Source organism: Phalacrocorax aristotelis, chromosome 3, assembly GCF_949628215.1.
Source record: "Phalacrocorax aristotelis chromosome 3, bGulAri2.1, whole genome shotgun sequence".
NCBI lineage: Eukaryota > Metazoa > Chordata > Aves > Suliformes > Phalacrocoracidae > Phalacrocorax > Phalacrocorax aristotelis.
Window position 1 is genome coordinate 5,690,361 of NC_134278.1, and position 17,113 is coordinate 5,707,473.

Consider the following 17,113-nt stretch of genomic DNA (forward strand, 5'->3'; position numbering starts at 1 on the left):
TTCTCCATGGCTGCTTCTTTTAACACCTCCTTCTCTGCCACTCATAGACTCTAAGACAAACAAGTCAGGCTGTACCTCAGCCTTCTTTCCTCAACCAACAGAGGCCATCTTTTCTCAGTTTCTCTCCTCAGCTTTGGCTGTCCGTTCAGAGATAATCATGCAGCTCTTCTCTCCACCTCTCTTCCTGAAATGGTTACAGCAATTGCCACAGCTGAAGATACAGCCCCTACTGTACAACTGGCTGTAGGTTGCCCTGCTTGAGCAGCAATGTTGGGCCAGGTGACCTCCAAAGTTCCATTCTAGCCTCAACCATTATGTGAAAATTAGGACCATGTAAGGCATGGATTACCTGACTGGTTTTAGCTTCTCGTTTTGGAAAAGAAGGTGCCCCTTGCCCTCTATTCACTTTAAAGGAAGCTGAGGCTATCAGATCAATACAGACCTCACCATTTGGCCAGATCACTCTACCCTACATTTCACTCTGTTTGAACTCCCGCCGAAACAAAGATGTGTGTGCCACAACAAATTATTCAGCTAGCTCAGAGGAGCTTGGCACTGAGTTCCTCCTCTCTTGAGTACTTTTGATCAATGCAGCTTTCCACTGTAGGACCCACAGCTCATCAAGGCCATAAATCCACAGTCAGGCTCCCCAGGAGGAATCTTCACTACTGTCTCAGATCCCTAGTCAGTCAAGCTTCTGCTCTTGTCAAGACCTGGCATCCCAACCATCTTCCATAGAGAGAGAACGGAAAGCCTGAGCAACCAGTAGAGCCTCTTCCTTCTTCTCCCACCTCCTCCCAGTCTCAAAGTTCAAGGCACTGTTTGAGTTGTTGTTTCCAAATTGGACTTATGCCCACAGACACCTCTGCCAATGCACAGGACTAGTTTAGACATCACTCATTAAACAGTAACCAGCATACGGTCAAGTGAGCGCACACAGTGGTGAGAGTGCCTAGTAGGGATTCTCCAAGGGTAAAAACCCAGGCAGGCATTTCTACCATTTCTTAGAGGCCAAGTTCATATCTCTGTATGTGCAGAAGTGCCACTAATGCTTGAAACTTAACTTCTGACAGAAGATTGCACTCTTTGCCTGAACTTTCTTCTTCTCTGTTAAGCCTTTGCTGAAAGACAATGGATTGGGTCAATATTGCTCCTGTAGGGTTACTGTTTATACTCGTTCTCCTGCTGATTCTGAAAAGACAACATGTCCGGAACAGCCACACAAGAGACAACTTCCCCCCAGGACCCAGGGCTTTACCCATCATTGGAAATCTGCACACTGTGGATCTGAAGAGACCTTACCTGACAATGCTAGAGGTAACTTCTCTTGTTCTTTTTCTATAGAGCTCTCTGTCTAAGGCAGTCACTGACCCCCCAAAAAGGGGTACAAATTTTTCTCTGGACAGGTAGACACAAAGGCAGCAGAATTAATTATCTGCAGTAACTTCTCTTCCTATCACACAATCTTGTGTCAGTGCAGGGGAATTGTCTTCTGTGGAGCACAGGAAATGCTGGGGTTCTCCAGACAAGGGTAGCCAGAAGAGAGGGGCCCTCCAGTTTCTACCAGAGCTTCCACCAGGGGCTGCTGAAACACTGAGGGAGAAGACCAGAACTTTCTGGAGGCTGTTTGGTGGACTCAGCCATCAGGGAACTGGCAGAAAACAGCTTCTTGACCTCCTCCCTTCATCCTCACCATGAGGGAGGAGCTTTCCAGGTTTCCCAAAACAAAGTAGGAAATAAATAAACACTGCTTATTCCTTCATATCTGGTGTCAGTAAACTCCGTGACTTCAGGGAAGATCGTTTGTGACAGTCGGATAGTGTAGGAATGTTGGGGTTCTCTCACTGCACTACTCCTCAAAGCCATGAAGAGCAAACCTAAGAGTTTCAGACAGTTCCTGTGCCCTGATGTACTACCACCTTGAAAACTGGTCCCCTTCTAGGTTGGGGAACATTTCCAACATATCCCCTATGAGTTCTCAACTTCTCAATCAAAAGTTACCTACCGAGTCCGTGTAGTGGACACAGTTACCTCACAACTCAAAATGAAGCCATTCTCAACCTGCTTTCCCAGATATCATTCCCATGTGAGCCATGCAGTCTATTCCTGCCTGGGTGTGGCTGCAGCTCTTGCACGCTGTCACTAAAGGCAGTGATGCACCTAAAAGCATAACTTCAGGCTATTTAGAAGTTGTTATTCTTGATTCCAGCTGATTTGTACCTCCCCAGATTTGTATGCCAGGAACTGAACACGTTTTGCCATGATTACTGAGAAATTCACTTTCCATTTGTCTCTTCAAAGGAACACAGGGCCAAGCCCGTCTGCTCTTCAGCCTTTCCTTTAGCCTGTCTAAAGCCTCTTACTCAGATACCCCCCAGAGATTTACAGAAGCCATTGTGATTCTTTTTCTTCAAAAGAGCTCCAACATTTTTCTGACAAATTCTCCACATTTTGGACAGTGAGCAAAAAGCCAATGCCATGAAGGAAAGAGAACACTAAACCTGCTGAAGAACAAGTATTTGGAGCTTGCCAAAAATCATCTGAAAATCATCTTCTTTTATTGTCCCCTTTCGTCCCATTAGCTAGCCAAAACTTATGGCCCAGTCTTCAGCATTCAGATGGGACCAAGGAAAATGGTGGTGCTATCAGGATATGACACAATGAAAGAAGCTTTGGTGAACCAGGCGGATGCATTTGCAGGGAGACCTAAAATACCAATCCTTGAAAAAGCAGGAAGAGGAAGAGAAAAAGGTGAGCGTGCTGTTCTATTCCACATACACCTGCCTTCTGCAAAGAATGAGACTTTCGCCATGGAGAGGAGAATGCAGAACGTCTGACTTCTGTTTGCTAAGCATGTTAAGCAATGGAAATGAGGTGGAAATCGAACAATGTGTGGTGACATTCATCAGGGGTAAGGAGAGATGATACTCGTAATTTACACATAGGCATGTAATTTAAAGGCCTGAATCTGCAGCTGAGTCTTCCCTTAAAGATGACACGTTGAGGAGCTGACATGGGGCCATCTCCTGAATTCTTCTCACAAAAGCCATCCCTGCACTTGCCCAGCTACCGAAACCTTGCCGCATAAACCCAAAACAAGTCGGCAGGGAAGTGTCTACTACCTCAGCAGCACGATCTCCAAATACTCCTTGTGAGGCTGATATTATTTCAATTTACATTTCAGAATAAATCTCTCTTTAAGAGAGAATCAACAATAACCTGAGCCTTTAGTCTGCTTCCCCAGAGGGAGCTCACTCCTGCTCTGAGTCCTTCTGGTGCAGATTGCACCCTCCACAGGTGTTAGACACTGAACTTGATCTTTTGTGACCCATAAATATTGATGGGATACGTGGAAGTAGGGACATGAGGGATTGTCTTCTTCTGACAGGAAAGCAAGGGTGAGCACATTTCTATCCTGTGACCAGCTCTGAGTAACCCAGAAATTGTCAAATGCCACCTATCTGCAATCGTTTTCTTTCCTCACTAATGACAGTTTCTTGAACAAGGCTCTGAGCAAGACTAAGAGAGCATGATAGGTGCAAGGAGAGTAAATAGCAGCACCAGCTTGACCAAAACTTCTCTGCAGATGCCACGGACAAGTCTCTGCAGCTTTTCTAGTGTGTAAGGGGGTAGGATTACCCCCATCAAGTGGGGAGTTTTTACAAACAGATGCCCATATTTGAGGTTTCATTTACCCTCTGCTGTCTATGTAAGAACACAGGTGCTTTTGAGAGAGGATGCCTATCACCTAAGGGAGACATCTGAGGTTAATGAGCACACTCATCATCCCAGGTGATGTCCCAGAGGCACAAATCTCACTCTTTGTTCTAAACAAAGCTGAACAAAAGCCCTCATGTCTCAGGGCACATCAGACACCTCATGAACTGAGAATGGTGGCTGCTTCCCTCAGAGATTTCTCCTGACATATCTTTCTTGTCTTATTTCATTCTACATGGGGACACAACATGTCCTGAGAGCTTGACAGGTTTTCTTCCAGCACTGATCTTTACCAGGATTCAGGGTACAAGAGGAACCTTTGCTCTCATGGTGAAATTTCTATTTCTGTGTTTTCGTTTTCTGTTTCAGGATTTGTATTTTCTTATGGAGAAAACTGGAAAGTGATGCGAAGATTTACTCTTACAACCTTACGAGACTTTGGAATGGGCAAGAAGGCCATAGAGGATCGTGTTGTAGAAGAGTACAGATGCCTGGCAGACACCATCGAGGCACAGAAAGGTGGGGGGAATCTTACCTTCATAACACTCTGATTTTCCTCAAGCCTCCCACAAAAATGCCAATAGTAAAGGAAGAAAAGTCTCTGAACTCTTTCAGAGATCTACCTTTCTCCAGCCTCCATGCTCCAAGGGGTTTACACAAGCTGTCTGCCTCTGCCTCTCTACCTGGCAATTGCCTGACATGCAAATGAAAAGCATTCATTGAGGCACTGCAAGTCAAATGTGGAGTCAGACATCAAGCAGCACATCTCAGAAGAGTAATTGCTCCTCCACGTGCAGCGCCTTTGATCGATTTAGTGGCACTGGGAGAGCAGAAGGCTATTGCGAGGTCTTGCATACCTATACTAAAAAATTGATTGTCGCTAAAGGCGCATGTCCGCAAAACCCTTTCCAATAGGAGGCAGAACATCCAGTTACACATTTCACCAGCATCGCCCAAGACTAATCCTCTCACGAGGCTGTTACCAACAACAGGACTTCAGTAGGTAGCTCTTTTGACCAAGCAGACTTGGGATAAAAACAGATTTCTACATCATCATTCTAGTTCAGGCTTCAAGTCCTCACCTTGAACCCTGAAAGCAAGAGCTGTATCCAGCTGCAAAGGGGATGCACCAGAGGGATCTAGAAGCTGTAGAAGTGCGAGCCCCAGCAGGAAAGACTGAGTGACCAGGAGCTACTGAGTTCAGAGATTGGACCTAAAGGGCCTAAACGGACACAGTTCAACCCTCAAAGAAGAGTGCTGATAAGGGACAGCCCAGGACAGCACCGATGGGGGAAGTGTCAATGCAGTTTTTCCCTTATTCCTGGAAATTTTAAGACCATGTATGCCCAGATAGAGCAGCCTGGGGAAGGGCCACAAAGACCCCCAGGGCTGCAATAGTCTTGGAGAAAATGGAAGGGAGCACAAAAGACTTGCATTCAGTCTCTGGTCTGTCTAAATGCTGTTAGGGATGTGAGAACCCTGAGATGGGGGAGCTTTTCCTCCTGCCAGCTCCATGCTTATCATGTCCCGGACTTCACTGAGCCTCTGCATGCTACTTTAATTAATTAGAATAACTATTGACTTTGTTGTTTGTACCTCCTTTTCCCATGCTAGGGAAGCCCCTTGAGATTAATCTGATGTTGAATGCCGCTGTCGCTAACGTCATCGTATCCATATTGCTTGGAAAGCGATATGACTATGAAGACCCCACATTCAAAAGGCTCCTGTTATTGGTGAATGAATATGTCAGGATTTTTGGAGCTCCATCAATTTCGGTAATTCATACTGTTTGAATACTGCTCTTCAAAAGCATGATGGTGGTATACAGAGGTACACCTCTCCAATGCTGATCTTTGCAACACATTTATCTGTGCATGACAAATGCAGCCTGAAATGGCAGAAGGTGGACCTCTGATGTTATTTATTGGCAGCACAGCCTGGGAAATTATAAGTTCCTCCTTTCTTGAAGAATTGAATAACGTGTAATACGATACAAGGATTGTGTCCCCTAGCAATAGAAGGTGGTCATTATTCCCTATCTTCCATCACAAAAAAACAAGGTCAAAATCAGTGTGGGAATGACTGCAACGGCCTCTTAAACTTGAGAGTCCCAATTCCAACCAGTGTGTAGAGGGAGGGATGAATTCTGTAGTAGCGGAGAGGTAGGAAACTTTGTCAAGGACATGTGCACAAACATGGGATTTCTAGGACATCATCAACTACTGAGATCAGTACTCAGTGTAAGAGGGAATATGTTTCGACCATTTTACACAGTTGGCCAGGGAAAAAGGAGGACAGAGAAACGTATTGCATCTTGAGTACAAGGCTACACACCACTTTCTCTAACGTCTTTTCTTAATACACACTGTTGAACTGTAGTGCACCTGCTTAGCAGCTGTTTTTTCTTCCTCGCTATCTCTGCATCTTCAGATATACAACATGTTCCCGTTCCTTGGGTTCCTCCTGAAGGACTACAAAATTTTTATGCAGAATGTAAAAGAAATCAGTGCTTTTATCAAGGTGACTTTCATAGAACATCTCAAAGCTCTGGACAGAAATGACCAGAGGAGCTTCATTGATGCTTTCCTCGTGAGACAACAAGAGGTAACTGAATATCAGCAGCTTCTTCAACTCTCCTCACTTTCCTTTCAAGGCTTGGTAGATAAACAAATGGTCTTCGGCAGAGATGTAGCACGTGCAAAACTCCTAGCAGACACTGTGGTCAGGCTAAAAGACTGTGCAGTCATGTCAGCTAGGAGATAAACTGATCACAGACAAGCATATTTTATGTGTCCCCAGTAATTTATCAGGAAAATAAAAAACATGAACCACCTTTCTAAGGTCTCTTTTGATGCTAGTGGCAGGTAAATATCATGATGGGTCGGCTCCTCTTGAGTTCATGTCAAAAACCAGCTCTGACAGCAAACTCATTTTTCCTACACTTAACTCCTCCCTGAGGGCTCTATGTGAAAATTTTTCCCTGTTCTCCAATGAAAAAGTGCCTTCCTGAATCTTTAATCAGCTCATATTATTATTGTTTTGTATCTCCAGGAGAATGGAAAGGCCAATAATTATTTCAATAATGAAAACTTAACTGAGGTTGTGAGAAATCTGTTTATAGCTGGTGTGGAGACCACGTCCACCACTTTGCGCTGGGGCCTTCTGCTCATGATGAAATATCCTGAAATTCAGAGTAAGTGGAAACTAGGCAATCAGCAGCTTCCTTCTCATCGGGTCACCTCAAATGTGACTTCACATTAGGCAGGGCTGAACAAAATGTGAATTCTCCACATCCCCCTATTCCTAGCAGGAGGGAGAGACATTCAAGTGATCTATCTATGGATGATCCCTCTTTCTTTCACAGAAAAAGTCCAAGAAGAGATAGAGCAAGTGATAGGGTCAACCCCGCCACGAATCGAGCATCGAACTCAAATGCCATACACGGATGCTGTTGTCCATGAAATTCAAAGGTTTGCTAATATCTTGCCATTGAACTTGCCTCATGAGACTACTGCAGACGTGACCCTCAAAGGCTATTTCATTCCCAAGGTGAGACAACCTCTGCCCTATTTTTCTTCCTTCTTTCCCCAGCATAACACATCTCCCGTTCAAGTCCTGCTTGCACCCAACGGTGCTTCCTCACCCTGGGGTTCTCACAGGCACTTTGGTAGGAGCTCCCCTATTAAAGTGGGTCTTTTGAGCTCCAACACTTGCCATCCCTCTGATGATGACAGCAACACCATCCTCAGTGCAATAACTGCTCTGCCTTGGTTTGCAGGGAACCTACATTATCCCTTTACTGGCCTCTGTCCTGCGAGACAAATCCCAGTGGGAGAAACCAGACATCTTCTACCCTGAGCATTTCCTCGACTCAGAGGGGAAGTTTGTAAAGAAAGAAGCTTTCATACCTTTTTCAGCAGGTATCTTTCACTCTGTTTTAAGGGGTTCTGAGGGGAACTAGGCATCTAAGACTCCTTTCCCCTTGGAGCTGGCCTCTCAGACTCTTACCAGAGGTCTCCTCTCCTCTCCCTCTCCTCTCTCTGTCCTCTCCCCTCCTCTCCTCTCTCAACTCTTCTCTTCTCAGCTCAACAAGCAGCTCCCACTAACTTTCCTATGGCCATTCTGCATTTTGTTCCAGGGCGGAGAATCTGTGCTGGAGAGACTCTTGCCAGAATGGAGCTCTTCCTCTTCTTCACCAGCCTTCTGCAGAGGTTCACCTTCCGTCCTCCCCCTGGAGTTTCCATCTCAGACCTGGACCTCTCTCCCTCCTTCGAGCTCACCATCCCCCCAGTCTGTGCAGTGCCACGTTCCTAAGGCTTTTCGTAGTCATGTCCTTTCCCTGAAACACCCAGATGAAATCTGTGTCTCCTGTCCCATGTGAGAAGTTCGGTACTTCTGAATCCAGTAGGAGGTTTTTAGCCCAAGCGTACTTTGTCTTATAGCCTGAGATGTCTCTCCCACCATTACGGCAGGCGGCAGTCCTGACTTCCAGCCACTCTTTGAAAGGGAAGGTGACAGTCATTTTGGATCCATTGCTGCCAAGGCCGAGCCATCAGCGATGGTGGTAGTGCCTCTGTGATAACACAGTTAAGAAGGGGAAAAACTTGCTGTACAACTGTAATGGCAGCAGAAGAGAGGAGTGAGAATATGTGAGAGGAACAACTCTGCAGACACCAAGGTCAGTGAAGAAAGAGAGGTAAGAAGTGCTCCAGGTGCAAGATCAGAGATCCCCCTGCAGCCTGTGGTGAAGAGCATGGTGAGGCAGGCTGTCCCCTTGCAGCCCATGGAGGTCAGCAGTGGAGCAGAGATACACCTGCAGCCCACGGAGGACCCCACACCGGAGCAGGTGGATGCCCGAAGGAGGCTGTGACCCTGTGGGCAGCCCATGCTGGAGCAGGCTCCTGGCAGGACCTGTGGCCCCATGGAGAGAGGAGCCCACGCTGGAGCAGGTTTGCTGGCAGGACTTGTGACCCTGAGGAGGACCCACACTGGAGCAGTTTTTCCCTAAAGGATTGTACCCCATTGGAGGGACCCCACGCTGGAGCAGGGGAAGAGTGTGAGGAGTCCTCCCCCTGAGGAGGAAGGAGCGGCAGAGACAAACATATGATGGACTGACCACCACCCCCATTCCCCATCACCCTGCTCTGCTGGAGGGGAGCAGGAAGGGAAATCAGGAGTGAAGCTGAGCCTGCGAAGAAGGGATGCATGGGGGAAGGTGTTTTAAGATTTAGTTTTTATTTCTCGTTACCCTACTCCTATTTGATTGGTAATAAATTAAACTGATTTAATTTATTTAATTAATCTCAAGTCTCTTTTGCCCGTGACAGTAAGTGGTGAGCGATCTCTCCCTGTCCTTATCTCAACCCACAAGCCTTTCATTATATTTCTTTCCCTGTCCAGCTGGGGAGGGGAGTGACAGAGCAGCTTTGGTGGGCACCTGGCATCCAGCCAGGGTCAACCCACCACACCCTCGATGAAAGAGGCTGGGGCCAGTCTTTGGGCCAGACCTCAGAAGGTACTGCACTGACCTACACACACGAAAAAAAATATCCCAGGGGCTTTCACCTTCCTCACTTCCAGCACAGCTGCATCCAAACTACCTAAGAAAAATGGTCCATTACACAACTTATCCCCGCACCAGTGCCCTAAATGCATGCACACACACACACAGAGAAATATAACTGAGCAGCTCAACCTGAGACAAGGAAATGTGAGACGTTCACCGGATGCAGAACCGGAGTGCAGATGCATAGAGGGCTCTCAGGTGATGCCATGTGGTTGTACACAGTCTGGAAGGCAAAATTAGTTTACTACAGAATAATGTGCATGCTAATGGTAAAGATAAAAGCACGGAAAAATAAAAAGTCCTTCTCCATTTCAAATCCAACTGTTGCCAATGTTGTCTTCAAAGCTGGAAAGATCTTCCTTCACACCTGAAATGGCTTCTGGGGAGGGATCCTTGCCTAGAAGAGACAATCAGTGCTGTGCTCCCAGCAGGAACCGAGCAAACCAGTCCTTCTGTGGCACCGCTTAGGCCTCTCAAATTTCTTTCTCATACACCCCTGCTGCAGCTTTTTAGTCACAAGAACTTAGTCACAAGAAGTATTCTTAGACTTCAGTAAAGCTTTTGACACTACCTACCCTAAGGTCCCTATAGGCACGTTTTTGACATACGAGCTGGATGAGCAGAGAGTGAGGTGGGTTGAAAACTTGCTGAAAAGCCAGGCCCAGAGGCTAGTGCTCAGTGGTATGAGGTCCAGCTGGAAGCCAGGAAGTAGCAGGGTCAGTTGACCCAGGGGTCAATACAGGGTCCGGTCCTCTTTAATGTCTTCATAAACAACCTAGATGATGGGAGAGAGTGTACCCTCAGCAAGTTTTCTGATGACACCAAACTGGGAGAGGTGACTGATACACCAGAAGGTTGTGACACCATCTAGAGGCACTTCAATCGGCTGGCAAAATGGACTGACAGGAACCTCATGAAGTTCAACAAGAAGAAGTGCAAAGTCCTGCACCTGGGGAGGAACAACCAGCAGTACATGCCGGGGGCCACCCACCTGGAAAGCAGCTTGATGGAAAAAGACCTGGGGGTCCTGGTGGACACCGAGTTGAACAGGAGGCAACAATGTGCCATTGCTGCAAAGAAGGCTACTGGTGTCCGGGACTGCATTAGAGGGGTGCTGTCAGCAGGTCAAGGGAGGTGATCCTTCCCCTCGACTCAGCACTCGTGAGGCCATACCTGGAGTGCTGTGTCCACTTCTGGGATCCCCAGTACAAAAGAGATATGGACGTACTGGAGAGAGTCCAGCAAAGGGCCGTGAGGATGCTGAAGGGACTGGAGCATCTCTTATATGAGGAAACACTGAAAGAGCGGGGACTGTTTAGCCTAGAGGAGAGAAGGCTCAGGGGCATCTTATCAATATGTACAAACACCTGGAGGAAGGGTACAAAGAAGACAGAGCCGGGCTCTTTTCAGTGGGGTCCAGTGACAGGAAAAGAGGCATCGGGCACAAACTGAAACACAGGAGGTTCCTTCTGAAACATCAGGAAACACTTTATTACTGCGAGTGACCAAGCACTGGCACAGGTTGCCCAGGGAGCCTCTGGAGTCTCCCTCCCTGGAGATATTCAAAAGCTGTCTGGACATAGTCTAGGGCAACTGGCCCTCGGTGGCCCTGATTTAGCAGGGGGGTTGGGACAGACGACTTCCAGGGGTCCTTTCCAACATCAACCATTCTGTGATTCCCAATGAACTCAATGGAAGCAAAGTTATACCAGTTCCTAAGTGCTTTAAAGAAATACATCTCTGTGCACTCATCACCTGGGCACTGGAATTGAGATTTCAGTTCTCAGGGTATCAAGGCCTGAAAATACTTAAGAGAAAATTGGTTTTTCCTCAGCCAGGTGCAATTCAGCTTGTTTTAAAAGTCACTACTACTAAATATCTACATTATTTGTCTACAAGTTAGTTATTTAAAATCTTCTGCCACCTTGAAATGTTCTTTTTCGTGTAAGGGCTTGGTTTTGCTCGTGGTGAAAACTGGAAGGTGATGCGCAGATTCACTCTCACGGCCTTATGAGGCTTTCGAATGGGAAAATGGGCCACCGAGGACTGCACTGTGGGGGAGTACGGGTATGAGGCTTGCCGGGAAACCTTTGGTTACAGTTACGATAAACATTTTCATGTTGCTCTTCCACTGGCTGCCACTGGAATGCAGTAATACCGGCAGTCAATTGCTTCTATTAGACAGAAAAATCTGAGACTCTGAGAGATAATAGGCTTACGAGCACTTTTGGGGGCAAAACAAAGCTTGGGAGACAGTTTGAGAATCTTGAAGCCAACAATCAAGCCCCCAGACTCTCAAAAATATATTTAAGCTATAGTCCGAAGAGTGCTAAACCTGGACTGAAGAAATAAGACCGCGTAGTGCATTCCCCAAAAATGTTTCAAATGTATAAAATGACCAGGCAAAACAGTACACTCTCAGAACACGGGGCAGGGAGAAGCTATAGCATACGTGGTCTCCCTGTACAAGGAGCCCTGATACAAAATCCATTTGCCCATTCTTCTAGTACACTGAAATGTCTCAATGAGTAATAAATACTCTCTGACACTCACACGCAATGCTGCCGCACACCAGACTAATCTCTGTTCCTTTAGGCTTTGACACAGAAAAAAGTGTTAGCGGAAGAGCTGGCTAAACAATAAAAAAAGTTGCTGGCCAACATTTCCGTCTCCCTGGTGGCAAGTTGCAGGTGTTTGCACCTGACATCCACACTACTCCTGCAAAAGAGTAATTTGGGGCTGAGAGTTTTCCATGTATTCAGTGGTCCTTGATGGATTTTCTACCACAAATTCGTCCAGTCGCTTTTTCATGGTCTAAAGAACAAAACATTGATGTTAAATCTTTCTCTTTGACTTTGTCTTTGTCTTTTCGTAAAGCGGGCACAACATTATTGATCTGTTTCCGTAGTGTTTTCAGACCTCTGGCTGGTAAATTCTCTCTAACGTCTTTTACTCTTGTAGGTGTACAACATCGTCCCGCACCTTGGGTCCCTCCTAAGGGCTCACAAGGCGCCTCCAGAGCAGAGATGAATTCCATGCTTATGTACAAGTTACTTTTGGAGAACATCTCAAAACCCTGGACAAAAATGATCAAAGAAGATTTACTGATGCTTTCCTGGTTAAACAGCAGCAGGTAACTGGATCTTTTCTCATTTACTCTAACTTTTATCGTTATATGAAGATATTTACACTTTCCTTTCAGTCCTTATAATTATAGCTAGATTTCCTTAGGGAATCTATCTTTGACAAAACACACATAACGCACTGGTAGAGTTGAGCAGATATTTCACTCCGTTGTATTTCCAACCCCTTTTAATCAGCAAACATTTAGCCTTATTTGTGCTTTTCTTCAGACTGTATCAATACATTTACAGAGGCTGCATCTTTTTATCTGCTCTCTCTGTTGTCCTAGTCCTTCTGGCCCTTTCAAAAACATAATATATTACCGAACCAAAGTGCTACCTGGGCTTTACTGGGATCCTTATTTGGGGTCTCTGGGTTCTCTTCTTCAGAGAAACCAGCTCCCTTTGCAGCTGGCCCCAGTAAATGCAGAGATCACGCACAGCATAAAACCTACGACAACATTCTTCTCCAGGTACAAGCCCAGAGCTCGCCTTTGCCTTCCACACTTTTTTAAAATATAGGAGGTATTTCTTAGTAAATAGTTAGTTACATTTTCACACATTTTCACATGGAAAGCCTTAAGTTTTTATCCTTTTACCTCAACCACTTCTTTCAGGAGAAATCCACTACTAACGGGTATTTCCATAAAGGCAACTTGCTAAGCTCGGTGAGCAATTTGTTTGCTGCTGGTGTTGACACAGTTTCTACCACACCAAACTGGAGATTTCTGCTGATGCTAAAGTACCCTGAAATTCGGAGCAAGCTGTTTACAACAGATGCTGTTACACTCCGTGCATTAGGAAGTGAACAGGAACCTGGAGGGTCAACATATCTGTTAATAAGCCAAGATTTCCAGCTAATTATTGTCTAGGTATCGCTGTGCCCTGTGGCTCAGACCCAGTGAGGGGCACTCTAGTCAGCCTACCAGTAGATTATAAACAGAGTTCACATGGGCCAAGTCCTTTGCTCGGTGAAATCTCATTAATAGAAAGAAGAGAGCTGTCCTGTCTTGGCCAAGGAAATTGATCCAGATTTCCCTCAGAAACAGGCTGTTGATAAACCAAAGGACTGTCCTGATGTTAAGCGGACTGTACGGATGCTTTAAGTACCTGAGAAGATTCAGGGAATTGCTCTTTGACATTTCCATTCCGGTTTATGGTACAGGGCTGCTGGGAATCAAGTGGGGGTTTTGAGACACCTCTTGGTCATAGCAAGAAACTTTAGGCAGAAGAGAGGGCAGAAAAATACAAGTCTTCAGGTTTCTTATTGGTAAAGAAATGATCAAACACTGTAGTTCTGTCCACCTCCCTTTATTTCTGAGAGGAAAAGAAGATTTTGGGAGAATTTATGGTTTTCACTCAGGGTGTTTTATACTTTATATCAGTAAAACACAGTATGTCTCAGGGGTGAATCACCCCTTGGCTCTGCCTTGTAGTTGATCCTTTCCTCAGGAGAAGTCCAAGAAGAGATAGGGCAACTGATACAGTCAAACCCCCACAGACTGAGCACTGACCTCAGATGTTACATACGGATGCTGTCGTCCACGAAATTCAGAGGTTCGCTAATATCCTGCCATTGGATTTGCCTCATGAGACTGCTGCAGATGTCACTCTCAAAGGCTATTTCATTCTCAAGGTGAGATGCCTACAGGATTGTTTCTTTCAGCATTTCTGCTTTCTCAAGCCCGGTTAATGTAACGAGCATGAACTCTCTCTTGAAGTGACATAACAGCAGTCGGAATAACCTCCTTCTCCAGGCTGACAATCTTGAAGTCTTATTGCCGTTACTGCCACCACAATATTTGCCTATGGATTAATTCCACCACTGTCTCATTTTACAGGGAACCTAAATCTACATCATTCCTTTACTGACCTCTCTTCTGCAAGACTAATCACACTGGGAGAAACCAGACACGTCTGGCCTGAGCATTTTCTTGACGCCAATGGAAAATATGTGAAGAAAGATGCTTTCACCGTCTGCCTATTCCAGCAGGTGACTTCTCTTTTCCAGTTACTGCTGTTGCAAGTACAGACCTTAGACAAGAACTACTTGTGTCAGTGTTTTATCGTTACTGACGCCTGGCCTCCACACTGTATTTTTCATGGGACCATTTCACAACCCATATTTCACAGATTTCTCAGGACACACTTCTCATAAGAGAGAGTACTCACAAATGTCTGCTAATTCCTCCAGCCGCTGGACGTTACCGGCTTCCCAGGTAGTATCCAATGATTATAAATGAGAATTTGTAGTGCCTTCTTGAATACGAGGAAGGTTTTCAGCAAACTCCATGAGACATTTCTCCAGTATAATTTGTAGCTCACACCTGCTCTATGGCCTGGGCTGCTCTGTCTCTGACTCTTTCCATACCCAGGTGCACTGTCTATGACCACTCATAAAGCACACAGGAAAGGTGGCTTCCGTGTCTTTCCTGGGGAACTATGTTTCACTTTTGCATGTCCCTTTAAAAAAGTCACAGATAGTGTCGGCTGGGATCAAACTTCATATACTGTGCCAACAAAGAGGAGTTGCCTTATATAAAAACCTGAATTCTGTGTAAAACCAAAGGAAGAAAGGGGTTGCCTTCTGAGGCTGCCACAGAGCGCGATGGTCACCTCAGCTGACACACCTGCACTGTTTGCCAAAGCGTGGGAGATTCAGGCCCCCATGACGACTGCTCCTTCTCTGGCATTTCTGCTGCTTTGCAGGTTCTGTCATTGCTCAATTAAGTTCCTGCACCCCAGTCTCTGGCTACCTGCTCTATCATACCCACAGTGCTCTACATTTTTTACAGACCCTATTTGCGTATATTGAATTCTGCATGATAACTGAATAGGGTTTTTTCTTGTTATACTCACCATCCAACATAGAGCAAATACTTTTTTCATCAAAGGGCTTATGATGCTTGCAATTCACAGGCCTCTTCTTTTTTGGATTTAAGTCTAGATGTCCTAGCTGAAAGCACATCCAGGGAGTGTCAGGTCCGGGCATTTCCTGGAGGGCTTATTCCATAGCACAGCCATGGAATAGCTCTTCGTTTTCCACTTTCTGTCATAGAAGTGAGTTAAAACCACATCATAGTTCAGGTCTTTGCTAGTTCTGACCTTGAATCACCATGCTCCGATTAAGGCACTTTACAAATTGTTGAAATTTAATATAAAAAAATTGCCTTTAACTGGATTAATAGAGCCTAAGTCTAGACTAAACCAGCCAAAGTTGGTCTGGGATCCAAAAACTGAATGAAGTAGAGGGAAAATCTGAAAGTTAAGAAAAATTAAAATTTCATTGAAAACTGGAATGAAGGAATTCAGATTGCATTTCCATATGTTTCTCCCTAAATGCAAACAGTTAGACAAAAGAAAAAAAAAAAATCACCCGGTGGCTTTATTATCATATCTCTGAAGATCAGATATCCTCTCTCTCAGATGATTCTTGTAGTCATTAGACTTTTAAGAGCTACTGTGTTTTTTATTGATAGCTAGGATATGGTATTTCTCATGTTCTGGATTCCCACTGATCTTCCTCAGAATAAAAGCTGCTCAGATGTTTTTATTTCTTCCAACTATTGAAGAAGCAGCTCCCACTGACTCTCTTATGGCCATTCTCCATTGCGTTCCAGGGCAGAGGATCTGCATGGTGAGACTTTTGCCAAAATGGAGCTCTTCCTCGTTGACACCAGTCTCGTGCAGAGGTTCACCTTCCAACCTACCCCTGGAGTTTCTATCTCAGACCTGGAACTCAGCCCTGCTATTTCATTTAACATCATCCCCAAACCCTGTAAAATGTGTGCTGTAATAAGTTCTTAAAGCTCTAAGAAGTATCAATTTGTTTCAAAAATGTTTAAATTACTTTTTCATGATATCTGCCTTCTTAATTCTTTGGCCAAAATAATTCACAACATTACATCTTAATGAAGGTTTCCAGGACTTCTGAAACAAAGTGGTGGGGTTTTATTTTTTGTTTATTGGGGGAAAGGAGAAGTGGACCAAAAGTGTGGACTAATTGATGACTGGTGGATTAACCTATTAGGTCACCTAATCCGTGCAAAATGATACAGACCCTCAGCTTTCACTTTCTTACTTCCATTTTCACTTGGTAATGTATGTTTGCTGAAAGCATGTCCCCCAGAAATGCTCCCAAGTCCAGCCTTCTCCAAAGAGACATATGGACCATGAAGTTGTGCCTGGCTTCTACTATCCCACTTAAAGATAAGCATTGCAGAGCCTCTGTGGTGAATGTGAGATGTTGAGAGCTTCAGGTCAGAAGCTCTGTCTCAGAGCAGAGTTTTGTTGTTCTGTTCACAACAAAAAGGGTGGTTTGGTCTCGGCAGGCAGATGGGTTTGAAGCTGGGTTGGATATACCGATGTTCCTCAACAGCTCACTGCGGCTTCTCCCCTTGGCTCTTCTCCCTAATCCCTCCCCTCTTCAGGAGCATTCAAGTCCCTGAGTCCCTGCTTCTGCCTGGGCAGTAATCAGTGATGCCCCTCTGTGGTATGCCTTAAAGCTCAGCTTTTCTTAGATTGGCTATTTTACTTGGCTCTAGAAGGACAATATTGCCTGTTCTGCTATTTCTCCTGAGAGTAGGTGTTGAAGCAAGATACTCATTCCTTCTTCTCAAAGGAACCAGACCTTCAGGTACAGGAAGGCTGCTATAAGGTCTCCCGGAAGGCTGAACAACCCCAACTCTCTCAGCCTGTCTTCACAGGA

At 45.4% G+C, this 17,113-nt stretch overlaps 2 protein-coding genes and 1 pseudogene across 5 annotated transcripts in view; 2 read left to right on the forward strand and 1 right to left on the reverse strand.

Annotated features, from left to right (window-relative positions):
- CENPQ (centromere protein Q) overlaps positions 1-17,113 on the reverse strand; it is a 66,521-nt gene that overhangs the window by 36,519 nt on the left and 12,889 nt on the right. The window lies entirely within an intron of this gene.
- On the forward strand, positions 891-9,009 carry LOC142054272 (cytochrome P450 2K1-like). The gene is made up of 9 exons (XM_075086598.1): positions 891-1,317; positions 2,583-2,751; positions 4,087-4,236; positions 5,332-5,492; positions 6,148-6,321; positions 6,769-6,910; positions 7,082-7,266; positions 7,496-7,637; positions 7,856-9,009. The coding sequence occupies exons 1-9, from the start codon at positions 1,132-1,134 to the stop codon at positions 8,029-8,031; spliced, it is 1,485 nt and encodes a 494-aa protein (XP_074942699.1). The 5' UTR covers positions 891-1,131; the 3' UTR covers positions 8,032-9,009.
- On the forward strand, positions 8,070-16,212 carry LOC142055593 (cytochrome P450 2K6-like; annotated as a pseudogene).